General features: G+C 42.3%; 1 protein-coding gene across 1 annotated transcript in view; it reads right to left on the bottom strand.

Annotated features, from left to right (window-relative positions):
* The window catches only part of fat2 (FAT atypical cadherin 2), a 102,297-nt gene that overhangs the window by 57,512 nt on the left and 28,876 nt on the right, over positions 1–15,909 (bottom strand). Inside the window, exon 5 of the mRNA XM_068043037.1 lies at positions 2,451–2,661. Within this exon, the coding sequence (XP_067899138.1) occupies positions 2,451–2,661 (211 nt within the window). The remainder of the gene's footprint in view (positions 1–2,450; positions 2,662–15,909) is intronic.

The raw sequence follows: 15,909 nt of genomic DNA, 5'->3' as shown, positions 1-15,909 counted from the left end.
GCGATATAGTTCCAAGTCAGGATGGTGTGTGGCTAGGAGGGGAACATGCAGTTGATGGTGCTCCCATGCATCTGCTGCCCTTGTCCTTCGAGGTGGTAGAGGTTGCAGGTTTGGAAGGTCTAAAGCTCTAAGGAGCCTTGATGAGTTGCTGCAGTGCATCTTGTAGATGGTACACACTGCTGCCACTGTGCATCGGTGGTGGAGCGAGTGGATGTTTTGTGGATGGGTTGACAATCAAGCGGGCTGCTTTGTCCCGGATGATGTCAAGCTTCTTGAGTGTTGTTGGAGCTGCACCCATCCAGGCAAGTGAAGAGTATTCCATCACACTCCTGACTCGTGCCTTGTAGCTGGCGGACAGGTTTTGGGGAGTCAGGAGGTGAGTTATTCACCACAGGATTCCTAGCCTCTGACTTGCTCTTGTAGCCACGGTATTTACATGGCTAGTCCAGTTCAGTTTCTGATTAATGGTAACCCCCTGGATGTTGATAGTGAGGGATTCAGCGATGGTAATGCCAAAGAATGTTAAGGGGAGATGGTTAGATTCTCTCTTGTTGGAGATGGTCATTGCCTGGCACTTGTGTGGTGCGAATGTTACTTGCCACTTATCAGCCCAAGCCTGGATATTGTCTAGGTCTTGTTGCATTTCTACATGGACTACTTCAGTATCTGAGGAGTCGCAAATGGTGCTGAACATTGTGCAATCATCAGCGAACATCCCCACTTCTGACCTTATGATTGAAGGAAGGTCAATGATGAAGCGGCTGATGATGGTTGGGTCTAGGACACTACCCTGAGGAACTCCTGCGGTGATGCCCTGGAGCTGAAGTCCTCTAGGGGCTAGTTGGTTAGCTCTTTCAAAGAACTGGCAGAGGCACAGTGGTCCAAATGATCTCATTCTGTGCTACACTATTCTATGATTCACTCTTGTCTTGGGCAGATGGTACAGGTTTCACGCCAAAGACTTGAGCACATAATCTAAGCTGCCACTTCAATGCAGTGCTGAAGGAGTACTGTACAGTTAGTGCTGTTATCTTTCTGATGAATTGTTGAACCAAGGCCCTGATTGTCCTCTCAGGTGGACATTATTGATGCAATAGTACTATTTTGATGAAGAGCAGATGAGTTCTCCTTGGTGTCTTGGATAATACTTAGAAAGACTTGTATTTATATTGGGCACTTCATAGACACAGGATGTCCTAAAGTGCTTTATAGCCAATGAAGTACTTTTGAAGTGTAGTCACTGTTGTAATGTAGGAAACTCAGCAGTCAATTTGAGCACAGCAAGCTCCCACAAAGAGCAATGTGGTAATGACCAGCTAATCTATTTTTGTGATGTTGATTAGCCAGGACACCAAAGATAACTCCCCTGCTCTTCTTTGAAAAAAATGCCAGGGGATCTTTTATCTTCACCCGAGAGGGAAGTGGGGCCTCGGTTTGGCAACTCATGCGAAAAAAAGGTACCTCCAACAGTGTAGCAGTTCCACAGCTTTTTGTGCTCAAATCCTGGTGTGGGATTTAAGCCCACACCTTCTGACTCAGAGGCAAGAGTGCTACCAACTAAGCCAGGGGTTACACCATACCAGTATTCTGGCCAACGTTTATCCCTCAACCAACATCATCAATCATTATCTCTTTGCTTTTCATGGGATCTTGCTGTGCACAAATTGGCTGCTGTGTTTCCTGCATTTTAAACAGTGACAACACTTCAAAATACCTTATTGGCTGCAAAGCATTTTGAGACTTCCTGAGGTCATAAAAGTGTCATATAAATGCAATTTCTTTCTTTTTGAAGCAGCTCTGTGTAATATAAACTAAATCTAATTGTAGCCGCTTCGAGTGAAACTACATAATTAATTTTGCTTTATTCTTTCACGGGATACGGGCATTGCTGGCAAGGCCAGCATTTGTTGCCCATCCCTACTTGCCCTTGACAACTGAGTGGCTTATTAGGCCATTTCAGAGGGCAGTTAAGAGTTATCCACAATGCTATGGGCTTGAAGTCACATGTAGGCCAGACCAGGTAAGGATGGCAGATTTCATTCCCTGAAGGACATTAGTGAAGATGGGTTTTTAAACAAGAAGACAACTGATGCCAGTTTCATGGCACAATTATTGCAACTAGCTTTCAATTCCAGATTTCTATTAATTAATTGAATTTAAATTCCACCAGCTGCCATGGTGGGATTTGAACCCGTTTCTCCAGGACATTAGAGTGGGCCTCTGGATTACTAAAATAAAAGCAAAATACTGCGGATGCTGGAAATCTGGATTACTAGCTCAGTAACATTACCACTACATCACTGTCTCCCCTGTTGTCCTATGCCAGCATTTAACAGAAAGATGAGTAGGTTCAACTATGAACAATTTCAAATACAAGCAATATGAGGCAACAAAGAATTCTAAACAACCTAAAGAACATTTACACTTCTGCAAGTTTATTATTGACTTACCAATAATATCAAACCATAACCAGCTCTTAGTGAGTTCTGTACTGGTCACCCCAACCATATGATTCACTGGGTCTGTCTCCATGACGGCAAAGTTAAAGTGAGGCTCATCAAAAGCCAGAGGCTCAGTGGATGGTGAAGGTTTCTGAATCCATTCAATGTGTAGACGAACAGTCGCTGATTTTTGGGGACTCCCATTGTCAGAGGCACGGATCTGAAAGTACAGATTACACAGTTTAATAGCTTGGATTCCAAAAATAATTCCAGCCATGGTCGTGTCAGTCTATGCAATGAATTTCAGCACAGTCTCACACCATGATGTGAGTCTAGTTGTCCTTGCCTTAATCCTGATACGTATCTGCTATATAGCAACAGTACAGCATTTTACAGCACCGCAACACCATGCTTACTGACAGCTGCACATTCTCTCCAGATTCAACCACCAGATGAGAAGGATAACATTTTACCGTTGGGTGTCTTCAGAATACAAGGAAACATGGTGCAAAAATGTCTCAAATCCACACTAGTTCCCTGAGCCATTCGTGAGAGAGGCAGCATTGGATCAAATGGCCAGTTTTGTTTTATTATTACTAATAAATCGCCCCTGGCATTGCCCATGGTTAGTTGATGAATATATATCTTTGAAGACAGAATATGGTGATTGAGTTGGGAAGAGAGATTTCAGAAACTTACTTCACAGTGCTACCTACTGGTCAGAGTCTGCAATGACATTGTTATAGGCAACTGTTTACATACAGCATTTCCATTCTAAATATTTACTTGGGTAGTTTCATTTTTTTTTATTTCAATTTTTTTTACTTGTTCATGGGACGCGAGTGTCACTGGCAAGACCAGCATTTGTTGCCCATCCTTAATTGGCCTTGAGAAGGTGGAGTTGAGCCATCTCCTTGAATGGCTGCAGTCCACGTGGTGTAGGTAAGGGAGTTCCAGGTTTTTGACCCAGCGACAATGAAGGAACGATGATAAAGTTCCAAGTTAGGTTGGTGTGTGGCTTGGAGGGGAACTTGCAGGTGGTGGTGTTCCCATGCGTCTACCGTCCTTGTTCTAAGTGGTAGAGGTCATGGGTTTGGAAGGTGCTGTCGCTGGAGGTTGCTGCAATGCATCTTGTAGATGGTAAGCACTGCTGCCACTGTGCACTGTTGGTGGAGAGAGTGAATGTTTAAGTTGGTGGATGGGGTACCAATCAAGCAGGCTGCTTAGTCCAGGATGGTGTCTAGCTTCTTGAGTGTGTTGGAGCTGCACCCATTCAGACAAGTGGAGACACTCCTGACTTGTGCTTTGTAGATGATGGACAGACTTTGGGGAGTCAGGAGGTGAGTTACTTGCCACAAAATTCCCAGTCTCTCATCTGCTGTTGTAGCCACAGTATATATATGGCTAGTCCAGTTAAGTTTCTGGTCAATGGGAAACCCCAGGATGTTGGTGGTGTAGGATTCAGTGATGGTAATGCCACTGAACATCAAGGGGAGATGCTTAGATTCTCTCTTGTCGGAGATGATCATTGCCTGGCACTTGTGTGGCTTGAATGTTACTTGCCACTTATCAGCCCAAGCCTGGTCTTGCTGTAAGCAGGTATGGACTGCTTCAGTAGCTGAGGAGTCTGAAATGTTACTGAACACTGTGCAATTGTCAGCGAACATCTCCACTTCTGACCTTATGATGGAGGGAAGGCCATTGATGAAGCAACTGAAGATAGTTGGGCCTAGGGCACTACCCTGAGGAACCCCTGCAGCAATGTCCTGGAGATTAGACGTTTGGCCTCCAACAAGCATAACAATTGCTTTTGTGCTAGATATGACTCCATCCAGTGGGAATTTTCCCCCCTGAATCCCATTTACTTCAATTTTGCTGGGGCTCCTTGATGCCACACTCGGTCAAATGTTGCCTTGATGTCGAAGGCAATCACTCTCACCTCAGCTCTTTTGTGCAGGTTTGGATCAAGCTGTAATGAGGTCTGGAGCTGAGGGCTCCTGGAGAAACCCAAACATTAACATAAAAGCAAGACCAAAAATTGTGCCAACAGAAATGTTGACAGGAAGTGTTTAAATACACAATTATTAGAAAAATAATATATCGATGCATTCTCTGAGTGGATTTTCAAATTGTTTAGTTTTAGTTTAGTGATACAGCACTGAAACAGGCCCTTCGGCCCACCAAGTCTGTGCCGACCATCAACCACCCAGTTATACTAATCCTACTCTAATTCCATATTCTTACCACATCCCCACCTGTCCCTATATTTCCCTACCACCTACCTATACTAGGGGCAATTTATAATGACCAATTAACCTATCAACCTGCAAGTCTTTTGGCATGTGGGAGGAAACCGGAGCACCCGGAAGAAACCCACGCAGACACAGGGAGAACTTGCAAACTCCACACAGGCAGTACCCAGAATTGAACCGGGGTCGCTGGAGCTGTGAGGCTGCGGTGCTAACCACTGCGCCACTGTGCCGCCCGAATTGAGCAATGACTTTCAACATAACAGGCAGCATTTAAGTAGCTTCTATTTTGTAACAATCTACATTAAAATGACATAAACATGTTTGTAAATTAATATATATTAAATGATTTATTTAAAAATATGCTCCTATTGTGTAAAAAGAATCTTAAATGGGCAATGGTGCAAGTCATACATGAGACAGTGGACCTTCTTTAATTAAACTGGGCTGTCACCAATCTATAGCTGACATTTAACCCTACTTCACTTTCAATGAGACTTTTTTACCATTGGTTGTTGCTATTCATCAGCTCTCCAAACCCAACAGATTCCTTAATAACTTTGATGTTGTTGCTGATTGATCTCTGTACCTAATAAGTATAAGCTGAGCCTGAAGGTGTGTATGAAAAACTGAGATTCTGCAAGCTGTTTTATAGTGAGGGAACACTCACCATTAACTACTGGAAAAATGGATAAAGTTCACTTTAGATTAGATTAGATTAGAGATACAGCACTGAAACAGGCCCTTCAGCCCACCGAGTCTGTGCCGAACATCAACTACCCATTTATACTAATCCTACACTAATCCCATATTCCTACCAAACATCCCCACCTGTCCCTATATTTCCCTACCACCTACCTACACTAGTGACAATTTATAATGGCCAATTTACCTATCAACCTGCAAGTCTGCACTTCTTTCATCCTCACCACAAGAACATAAGAAATAGGAGCAGGAGTAGGCCATTCAACCCCTCAAGCCTGCTCTACCATTCAATAAGATCATGGCTGATCTGTTTGTGGCCTTAACTCCACTTTGCTGTCTGCCTCCCCCATAACCCTTGACTCCCTTGTTAATCAAAAATCTGTCCAACTCAACCTTGAATATATTCAATGACCAGCCTCCACTGTTTTCTGGGGTAGAGAATTCTGAATACTAACAACCTTCTGAGAGAAGAAATTCCTCCTCATCTCCATCTTAAATGGGTTTCTCCTTAATTTGTAACTGTGCCCCCTAGTTCTAGATTCCCCCAAGAAGGGAAACATCCTCTCAGCATCTATCCTGTCAAGCGCCCTCAGAATTTTATACATTTCAATAAGATCACCTCTCAATCTTCTAAACACTAATGCGTATAGGCCCAACCTGCTCAATCTTTCCTCATAAGATAAGCCCCTCATCTCAGGAATCAGCCGAGTGAACCTTCTCTGAACTGCTACTAAGTACATAAATATTAAATAAGATGACCAAAACTCAAACTAAATATTTCAGAAGAACCTTCTCTATCCGGTAGTCACTTAGTGCAAGTTTATAGGTCAATAATGCAAGGCAGAAAATTCAATACAATGGTGCAAATAAAAAACATGCGACAAGATTCCCATCACCAGCAATTAAGCCATTTGCACTAGAACCACTTTACAAATGGATTGGTATACTTTAGAACGATGGAACTCAAACTGACCCATCCCAGCACAAAGAAGCCCACACTGCCCTACTTTGGCATCAACAGACACACATTGAAAGAAGAAAGCCATATTAACATACCAGCACAAACAAGCCTGTATTGACGCCCTAGTTTAAGCAAATCCATACTTCTGTGATTCCATGGTTCAATTAACCCTGCTTTTCATGGGGCAACACCACCTTGATTGTCTGGCTGAGATCAGAACCTGTCTCGGCGGTTATTGTCACTACATAACCTACAATGCACCATTCTGCGGCACAGTGTCTTAGTGCTTCAGCACCTGTGCCACTCCACCAAGTCTGTGGCAATTTTGTAAGCTAAATAGCTCAGAGTTATTTTTAAAAAGTCTTTCTTAAAGCAATCATTGTACTTAATCTGAAAATATAATTGCCTATTATCCACCAGATTTTACAGCTGCAAATACAACTACACAACCATATTGGCTCAGTGCCAGTAGATCTGTTTTCAGTCAGCTGTATAATTAAAATGTACACAATAAGTATTTAAGTATTGCCTGTTCAGGTACCTGGAACTCTCATACAGAAGGACCACGTGTGTAGGAAGTGTCTCCAGCTGTTTCATTCAAGCTTGGCATATAGAATCCTTTCCTTTATTAGCCGAGGTATAGAATATAAGAGCAGGGAGGTTATGCTGGAACTGTATAACTCATTGGTTAGGCCACAACTTGAGTACTGTGTGCAGTTCTGGTCACCTCATTACAGAAAGGATGTAATTGCACTAGAGAGGGTACAAAGGAGATTTATGAGGATGTTGCCAGGACCGGAAAAATGCAGCTATGAGGAAAGATCGGATAGGCTGGGGTTGTTCGCCTTGGAACAGAGAAGGCTGAGGGGAGATCTGATTGAAATGTACAGAATTTTGAGGGGCATGGACAGAGTGGTCAGTGACGAGGGGGCATAGATTTAAAGTGATTGGTAGAAAAATTAGAGGGGAGTTGAGGAAATTATTTTTCACCCAGAGGGTTTTGGGGGTCTGGAACTCCCGGCCTGAAAGGGTAGTTGAGGCAGAAACCCTCAACTCATTCAAAAGGAGTCCGGATATGCACCTCAAGTGCCGTAATCTGCAGGGCTATGGACCAAATGCTGGAAGGTGGGATTAGAATAGGTGGATCGTTTTTCAGCCGTCACAGACACGATGGGCCAAGTGGCCTCTTTCTGTGCCTTAAACTTTCTATGATTCTAGCTGCAGTTGCTGCGAAGCATCAGGGAGCAGGAAAGTTTCCTGAATCGTATGCTCCAGGAGGTGGTCACCCCACAGGTAGTGAGAGTGCAGGATAGCAGATGGTGGCCATTCGGAAGAATAGAAAGAGGCAGGAGGTACAGGAGTCTTTGGGGCGTGTGCCACTCTCAAACTAGTACTCAGCTGGGAGTGACAACACCTTGATGGAGTGCAGTTCAGACCATGGCACCAATGGGCAAGGGACTACACAGGATGGAACAGCAAAGAGGAGAAATGCAGTCATTATTGGAGAATCCATAGTTAGGGGGACAGACAGACATTTCTGTAACTGTAGTCGTGAGTCCCACTTGGTTTGTTGCCTCCCTGGTGCTAGGGTAAAGGACATCTGGGAGAGGGTGCAGAATATTCTGCACAGGCAAGAGAGTGAGATGGAAGTTGTGGTACACGCCGGTACCAATGACATTGAGACTGCAGGTATTGAGGACCTATAATCAGATTTTCAGTAGCTAGGGAGGAAGATGAAAAGTAGGACCATGAAGGTAGTAATCGTTGGATTATTCCCAGTGCCTCGTGCTGGCGAGAGTTGAGATAGGAAGATAGGGAGAATCAGTGCGTAGCTTGAGGCATGGTGCAGGAGAGAAGGCTTCAGATTCTTGGGGCTTGAGATCAGTTCTGGGGCAGGAGGTCGCTCCTCAACAGGATTGCTATCAATGTCCTCACGGAAAGGTTCACAAATGTAGCTGGGGAGGGTTTAAACTAAATTGGAAGGGGGATGGGCACCAGCATATAGAAGTAGAAAAAAGGGATAAGGTGCAAAAAGTTAGAGATTTGGACAGTGTTAGAGAAGAGAGTCATATCATATTAGATAGGAGCAGACTAAGAAGGACTTCTAGGAATATAAAGACCAGTTTACAATGCATGTATGTTAATGCACAAAGTTTGGTGAATCACAAATAGCCATGTGGGAATATGATGTAGTGGCAAGAATGGAAACATGGTTTAACAATGGTGAGGACTGGGAACTTAATATTCAAGGATAAAAAGTGTTCAGAAAATATACGGAAGGAAAAAGGGAAGGTGGGGTGGCAGCGCTGATCAGGGAAGACATTGCAGTGTTGGAAAGAGCAGATGTCCTTCAGGAGGAAAAGACAGAATCCACTTGGTAAGAGGTGAGAAATAAAAAGGTGATGATCGCGCTACTAGGGGTATTCTCTAGGCCTCCAAATAGTGAGAGGAAGATAGAGGAGCAAATCTGCAGGGAAATCACAGAGATATACAAGAACTAGAGAGTGGTAGCATTGGAGTACTTTAATTACCCAAACATCAATTGGGATAGTATTAGAGTAAAGGATAAGAAGGGGAAGGAATTTCTGAAATATATTCAGGTGAATTTCCTTGACGAGTATGTTCTCCTTCCAACTAGGAAGGAGGCATTACTGGATCTAAGGCTGGGGAATGAAGTGGGCCAAGTGGACCGAGTGACTGTGGGAGAACACTTAGGTTTAGACTAGTAATGGAGAAAAGCCAGGAACAATCTAAAGTAGAATGTCTAAACTGGAAGAGGGCTAACTTAAATGGGATGAGAGGAGATCTAGCCAGGGTAAAATGACAGGAAAAACTGTTCTGGAACAATGGGTGATCTTTAAGGAGCAGATGTTTCAGATACACTTCAACAAGATGGAAAGGTAAGGCAACCAAAGCCAGGGTTTCTTGGATGACGAGGAACATAAAGAATATGATGAAACATAAAAAGATAGGCGAATTCTTCAAGCAAAAGCCTGGCCAAATACAATAAGTTGAGAGGGGAAGTGAAGAGGAAAATAAGACTGGCTAAGAGAAAATATGAAAATAGAATGGCAGTCAACATAAAAGGAACCCAAAAATCTTCTACCGGCATGTAAATAGGAAGCAGGTAGTAATAGGTGGAGTGGGGCCTATTAGGGACAAAAAGGATAATATAGTGCCTGAACGAGGGGCCCAGCATTGTGAAAGAGGGGTGTCCATTAAGGGCCAACCCCTGCCCTTGCTGCCGAACCCCATCCCCACCCCGTGGCCCCCACCCACGAGATCCCTCCCGTCCTAATCTGCCTTCAGCCTGGTTCCAGCGCCACTCCTCGCTTTCTGGTCACTGCAGCTCCAGCAGCAGCCACTGCCTCCTTGGTAGCACTGCAGCTGCCAGCCTCTGATTGACTGGCAGCTCTACAAGGCTGGGACTTCCGGCAACAAAGTCCTAAAACCTACGGAAGTCATGCTGCTGTCCAGTTAAGTGCCTGATTGGCACTAAATTCGGTGGGCCTCCCATACAAGAGGTGACGCGGGGATCTCGGCGGCAGTTTCCCTCGACGTCGAGACCCATACCGCCAGCATAAAATTCTCCCCTCTGTTTCTCTCTACACAGATGCTGCCAGACCTGTTGAATATTTCCAGCACTTTCTCTTTTTATTTGGCACAGTCTTAAGGTTTTAGGCAAGCGATGTAGAGGGAATGTGAGGAAGAACTTTTTTACGCAGAGACTGGTAATGACCTGAAACTTGCTGCCGACAAGGGTGCTGGAGGCAGAGACAATGAATTATTTTGAAAGAAAATTGATGGACACTTGAAGGAAATAAACTTGCAGGGCTACAGGGATCACGTAGGGGAATGGGACTGACTGGATTGCTCCAAGAAGAGTCGACATGGACTCAATTTGCCGAAAGGCCACCTTCTGTGCTGTAAATGACTATGACTCTCTGAAAATACTCACTGCATACCTAGTATTGTTCACTTCCTACTTACTCTCTAGCTTCCAATTCTCTACTCATAACTGTCTGCATCATAATCCACTTTTCTTTTTCTATTTTATGACGGTATCATGATTATTGCTCCTCTGACCTTTCCTCTCTTGTTCCTCCTAACCTTCAAATACACCATCCTACACATCTGTCCTTCCTTTTGCATCGTCACCTTACCCTGAACAATGGGCCTTGACCTTAACCTGGGTTTCTTAAAGATGAAGAAAGATGATAACCCACCAAATATTAAAATGTACACACTACATTGTGCGTATCACTGATTACACACTAAGAATACTTTGCTGGGGCTCAAAATGCTAATAGATGCTATGAAAATAGATTGAAAATCAAACTTCCTATTTTCAGAGAAAAGAAGGTTGAGCATGTTCGTGGTGTATGTTCTTCAAAAGCTCAAGGACATGCGGAACATGATTATAATGTAGATTGCAGCTTCAAACAAGATTAGGGATCGGAAGAATATTTTCATAACTAGTTGGAGATACAATGACTAAATTCCCAGCCAAAGTACCGATTTGTTTTAATTGCTTTGAAATCATGCTGGACTTATGGTTGATTCAGATTGGAAATATAGGTTCTAGGGTTAGGTACAGGAATAGGTGATTAAATACTCTGAAGCACCATGGGTGCCAGTGAGTGTTTGCACTTAGTACCAGCTGCAATCACATCCAGGACTGATGGACCTAATACTGTGCATAGTTCCAGTTTCCATAATACAAAAAGGCATTGCACAAGGTGCAAAGAATACTTACCAGAGCTGAGAGATTATATAAAGATTGAACAGGCTAGGGCACTTTTCCCTAGGAAAGAGAAGACTGAGGGATGACCGAACAGAGATCTTTAAAATTATGAAGGTGTTTAATAGTGTAGACATAGGGAAAATGTTTTCGCTTGTGGGGAAATCCCAAACTAGAGAGTCACTAATAAATCCAATTAGGAATTCAGGAAAAAATGTCTTTACTGGTGGTTTGAATGTGGAACTTGCTACCACATGGGGTGGTTGAGGCAAACAACATAGAAGCATTTAAGGGGAAACTGGATGAATACATGAGGGAAAAAGGAATGCTTAGATGAAGAAGGGTGGGAGGAGACTCCGGTGGAACATGAACACAGTTGGTCAATTTCTTGAATGACCTGTTTCCGTACTAGAAATTTTATCTAACTGCTTCAGGTAAAGGACTCCCAGAAGAAGCTGAGCTATCATCTACCCTCGAGAAAAACTACTTTTGGCAAAGATTCTTTGAGGTTCCCGAGGGCTCAGCAATGTCATTAAAGGTTCTATTGTTCTTAATTAAAAGCCAAGAATAGATTTGCCTTCCACACATCAACATGTCTAAACAATAATCACAGCACGCCTTTCTTGTTTCTCTGTAATCAGGTTTTATCTCTATTTAATGGATTCTGTGTCCTCAGAAGCTGCAATTAAACATTACATTGTTTGTGCCTTTTCTTAAATGTTATTTAGAATATTAGCCAGTTTCACAAAAACATTTGGCAAACCATTTTCTGTTTGCTTGCAAATAGACAACACAGTGCATCATGGCATCAACTGCACATGTAATTATGACTAAAATGTCCTTCTGGCAATTCTCCTTGCACAAATTAAGATTGTCTTTTTTTTCCCCATGAAGACAATGCTCTTTTAATGACAGTTTAAACTTACATTCAAAATATGCTTTCCTCAAAAAAATTCAGTAGATTAACTTTACAACTGCTTATCCAGCAACAATTTCCAAGTTTTCTTCAAAGAACTCTCGTTTCTTCAGAAAAGAGAAGGCTGAAGGATGACTTGATTGAGATCTTTAAAATTATGAAGAGTTTCAATAGAGTAGGCACACAGTTGTTTTTACTTGTGGGGAGTTAAAAGCCAGAGGTCTTAAATATCAACAGATAAAATTAACAGATAAGGCTAGAGGTTACAAAAATAATAAAAGGACAAAACTGTATCTGAAAGCACGCAGCATTTGAAACAAAACCGATGAACTGAGAGAGCAAATACAAATAAATTAGTATGATCTGATAGCCATTACAGAGTCATGGCTGCAGGACGACATAGATTGGGGCCTGAATATTGAAGGGTACATGGCATTTAGGAAGGACAGCAAGTTAGGAAAAGGTGGAGGGGTAGCTCTGTTAATTAATGATGGTATTAGCACAATAGAGAGGAATGATCTAAGTTCAGGAGACCAGGATGTCGAAACAGTTTGGGTAGCGATGAGAAATCATAAAGGCAAGAAGTCACTTGTGCATGTGGTGTACAGGCCACCTAACTAAACCACTCTGTAGGACGGGGTATAAAGGAAGAAATAATGGTAGCCTGTAGAAAGGTACAGCGATAATTATGGGAGATTTTAACCTATATGGAGACTGGAAAATTCAGATGGGCAGAGGTAGCCTAGATGAGGAGTACATAGAATGTTTTCGGGATGATTTCTTGGACCAATACGTTCCACAGCCAACCAGAGAGAAGGCTATATTGTGCAAGGAGATAGGATTAATTAATGACCTCATAGTTAAGGCGCCCCTAGGTAGCAGCAATCATAATATGATTGAATTTTACATTCAGTTTGAGGGAGAGAAGAGTGGGTCCGACTAGTATTTTAAACTTAAATAAGGGCAATTATGAGATCATGAAAGCAGAGCTAGCTAAAGTGAATTGGCAAATCAGTTTAAGGGACAGGTCAACAGAGATTCAGACATTTAAGGGGATATTTCAGAATACACAGAATAGATACATTTCAACGAGAAAGAAAAATTTCAAGGTTGGAACTTGCCATCCGTGGTTAACTAAAACAGTTAAAGATAGTACCAAACTTAAAGAAAAATCCTATAATTGTGCAAAGATGGGAGGCAGGTCAGAAGATTGGACAGAATATAAAAAACAGCAAAGAATGACTAAAAGATTGATAAGAAAGGTAAAATTAGAGTACAAGAGAAAAATAGCTAGAAATATAAAGACAGACAGTAAGAGTTTCTATAGATATTTAAAAAGGAAAAGAGTCAACAAAGAGAGCATTGGTCCTATAGAAAGTGAATCTGGGGAATTAATAATGGATAATAAGGAGATGGCAAATGAATTGAACAGATATTTTGCATCAGTCTTCACTATTGAGGATACAAGTAACATCCCAGCATTAGCTGTAAGTCAGGAAACGGAAAGGAGGGAGGAACTCAAGAAAATAACAATCACCAGGGAAGTGGTACTGAGCAAATTGTTGGAGCTGCGAGCTGACAAGTCCTCGGGTTCTGATGGATTTCATCCGAGGGTGTTAAAAGAAGTGGCTAGTGAAATAGTCGATGTATTAGTTTTAATTTTCCAAAATTCCCTAGATTCGGGGAAAGTTCCATTAGATTGGAAAATAGCAAATGTAACTCTTTTATTCATAAAGGGAAGGAGACAGAAAGCAGGAAACTACAGGCCAGTTAGCTTAACATCTGTCTAAGGGAAAATGTTAGAAACTTTGATTAAAGATGTTATAGCAGGGCATTTAGAAAAATTCAAGGTAATCAGGCAGAGTCAACATAGTTTTGTGAAAGGGATATCATATTTAACCAATTTATTGGAGTTCTTTGAGGGAGTTACATGTACTGTGCATAAAGGGGAACCGGCGGATGTATTGTACTTAGATTTCCAGAGACATCTGATAAGGTGCCACATCAAAGGTTATTGCAGAAAATAAAAGCCCATGTGTAGGGGGGTAACATATTGGCATGGACAGAAGATTGGCTAGCTAACAGGAAAGAGAGAGTAGGCACAAATGGGTCATTTCCTGGTTGGCAAGATGTAATGAGTGGTGTGCCACAGGGACCTGTGCTGGGGCCTCAACATCTTACAATTCTATTGTCAGGCAAGCCCCCATCTGCCAAGAATGAGGAAAATTAATTTCGCCACATGAACATTGATTTTAAACAGTTGTTGGTGAAGTTTGGCTGGAGAGAGACATTAGCATATCAACAGACAGTACTTCGAAGGACAAAAGGAGCTTTTCCCTGCTCCAATTTAATCCACAATGGACTTTTGATTACTAGACGTTGAAGCATTCCAGGTTTACTGTTAAGATGGCCAAATACACTGGTTGGACCAGTTTGGTCATATGACTAGCTGACTGTTGGAACTTTTTTGAACTTGAACTTCCAACAGGGATTTTGAACTCAGGAAGTTGTTTTCTCCTGGACTGAGAAGGCCTCTCTCCTGTTTGCTCTCATCCTGCTCTCACCAACTTCGGAAACCATTGAAGACACATGAACCCCAAGAGAGAAAAGTCTCCTACAGTGAACAAGGTTTAAGAAGAATACTGGGTCCCAATGAAAAGCAAGACGACTTACAACAGGACTACAGTGAGCTCAAAGCACAGTAAACAAGCAACTCTTCTGATATTGCCTCAAACCTCTCCATTTTTTTTTTTCTCTTTTCTGTCTCGATTTGCATATACATATTGCATAGGCATTCTAGCATGGGGCGTGGCATATATCGTAGGTGTTAACCATATTAGAGTTTAAATTTAAGGTTTAATAAATTTCACTTTTCTTCCTTAAACCTAAGAAAACCTGTTTATGCTCATTTCTTTGCCTTATAATTGGGAAGTGGTGAACAAGGATTCACCAAAGGGACAGCTCAAAATACGGCGTGTTTAAAATTAAACCCCATTAGAATAAGACCAGGTGAAGACTGTAAAAGACCCCTAGGTACCTTTCTTACCTGGTCATAATAATATAAATGACTTAGATGAATGGACCAAAGGTATGGTTACTAAATTTGCTGATGACACAAAGATAGGTTGGAAAGTAAGTTGTGAAGAGGACATCAGGGGGCTACAAAGGTATATAGAAAGGTTAAGTGAGTGGGCAAAGACCTGGCAAATGGTGTATAATGTGGGAAAGTGGGAAATTGTCCATTTTGGCAGGAAGAATTTAAGAGAAGCATATTATCTAATGGTGAGAGATTGCAGAGCTCTGAGATGCAGAGGGATCTGGGTGTCCTAGGGCATGAATCGCAAAAGGTTAGTATGCAGATACAGCATGTAATTAGGAAAGCTAATAGAATGTTATCGCTTATCGCGAGGCGAATTTAATACAAAAGTGGGGAGGCTATGCTTCAGCTATACAGGGCATTGGTGAGACCACATCTGGAGTACTGTGTACAGTACTGGTCTCCTTATTTATGGAAGGATGTAAATGCATTGGAGGCAGTACAGAGAAGGTTTACTAGACTAATATCTGGAATGGGCGGGCTGTCTTACGAGGAACGATTGGTCAGGCTAGGCTTGTATCCACTGGAGTTTAGAAGAGTAAGAGGCGACTTGATTGAAACATGTAAGATCCTGAGGGGTTTTGACAGGGTAGATGTGGAAAGAATGTTTCCCCTTGTGGGAGAATCTAGAACTAGGAGTCACTGATTAAAAAAAGGGGTCGCCCATTTAAGACAGAGATGAGGAGAAATTTTTTCTCGCAGAGGGTTGTGAGTCTTTGGAATTCTCTTCCTCAAAAGGCAGTGGAAGCAGAGTCTTTGAATATTTTTAAGGCAGAGGTAGATAGATTCTTGATAAGCA

This window comes from Heterodontus francisci, chromosome 12 (genome assembly GCF_036365525.1).
Source record: "Heterodontus francisci isolate sHetFra1 chromosome 12, sHetFra1.hap1, whole genome shotgun sequence".
Classification (NCBI taxonomy): Eukaryota; Metazoa; Chordata; class Chondrichthyes; order Heterodontiformes; family Heterodontidae; genus Heterodontus; species Heterodontus francisci.
Note: the sequence above shows the minus strand (reverse complement) of the source record. Positions and strands in the feature narration are given on the sequence as shown.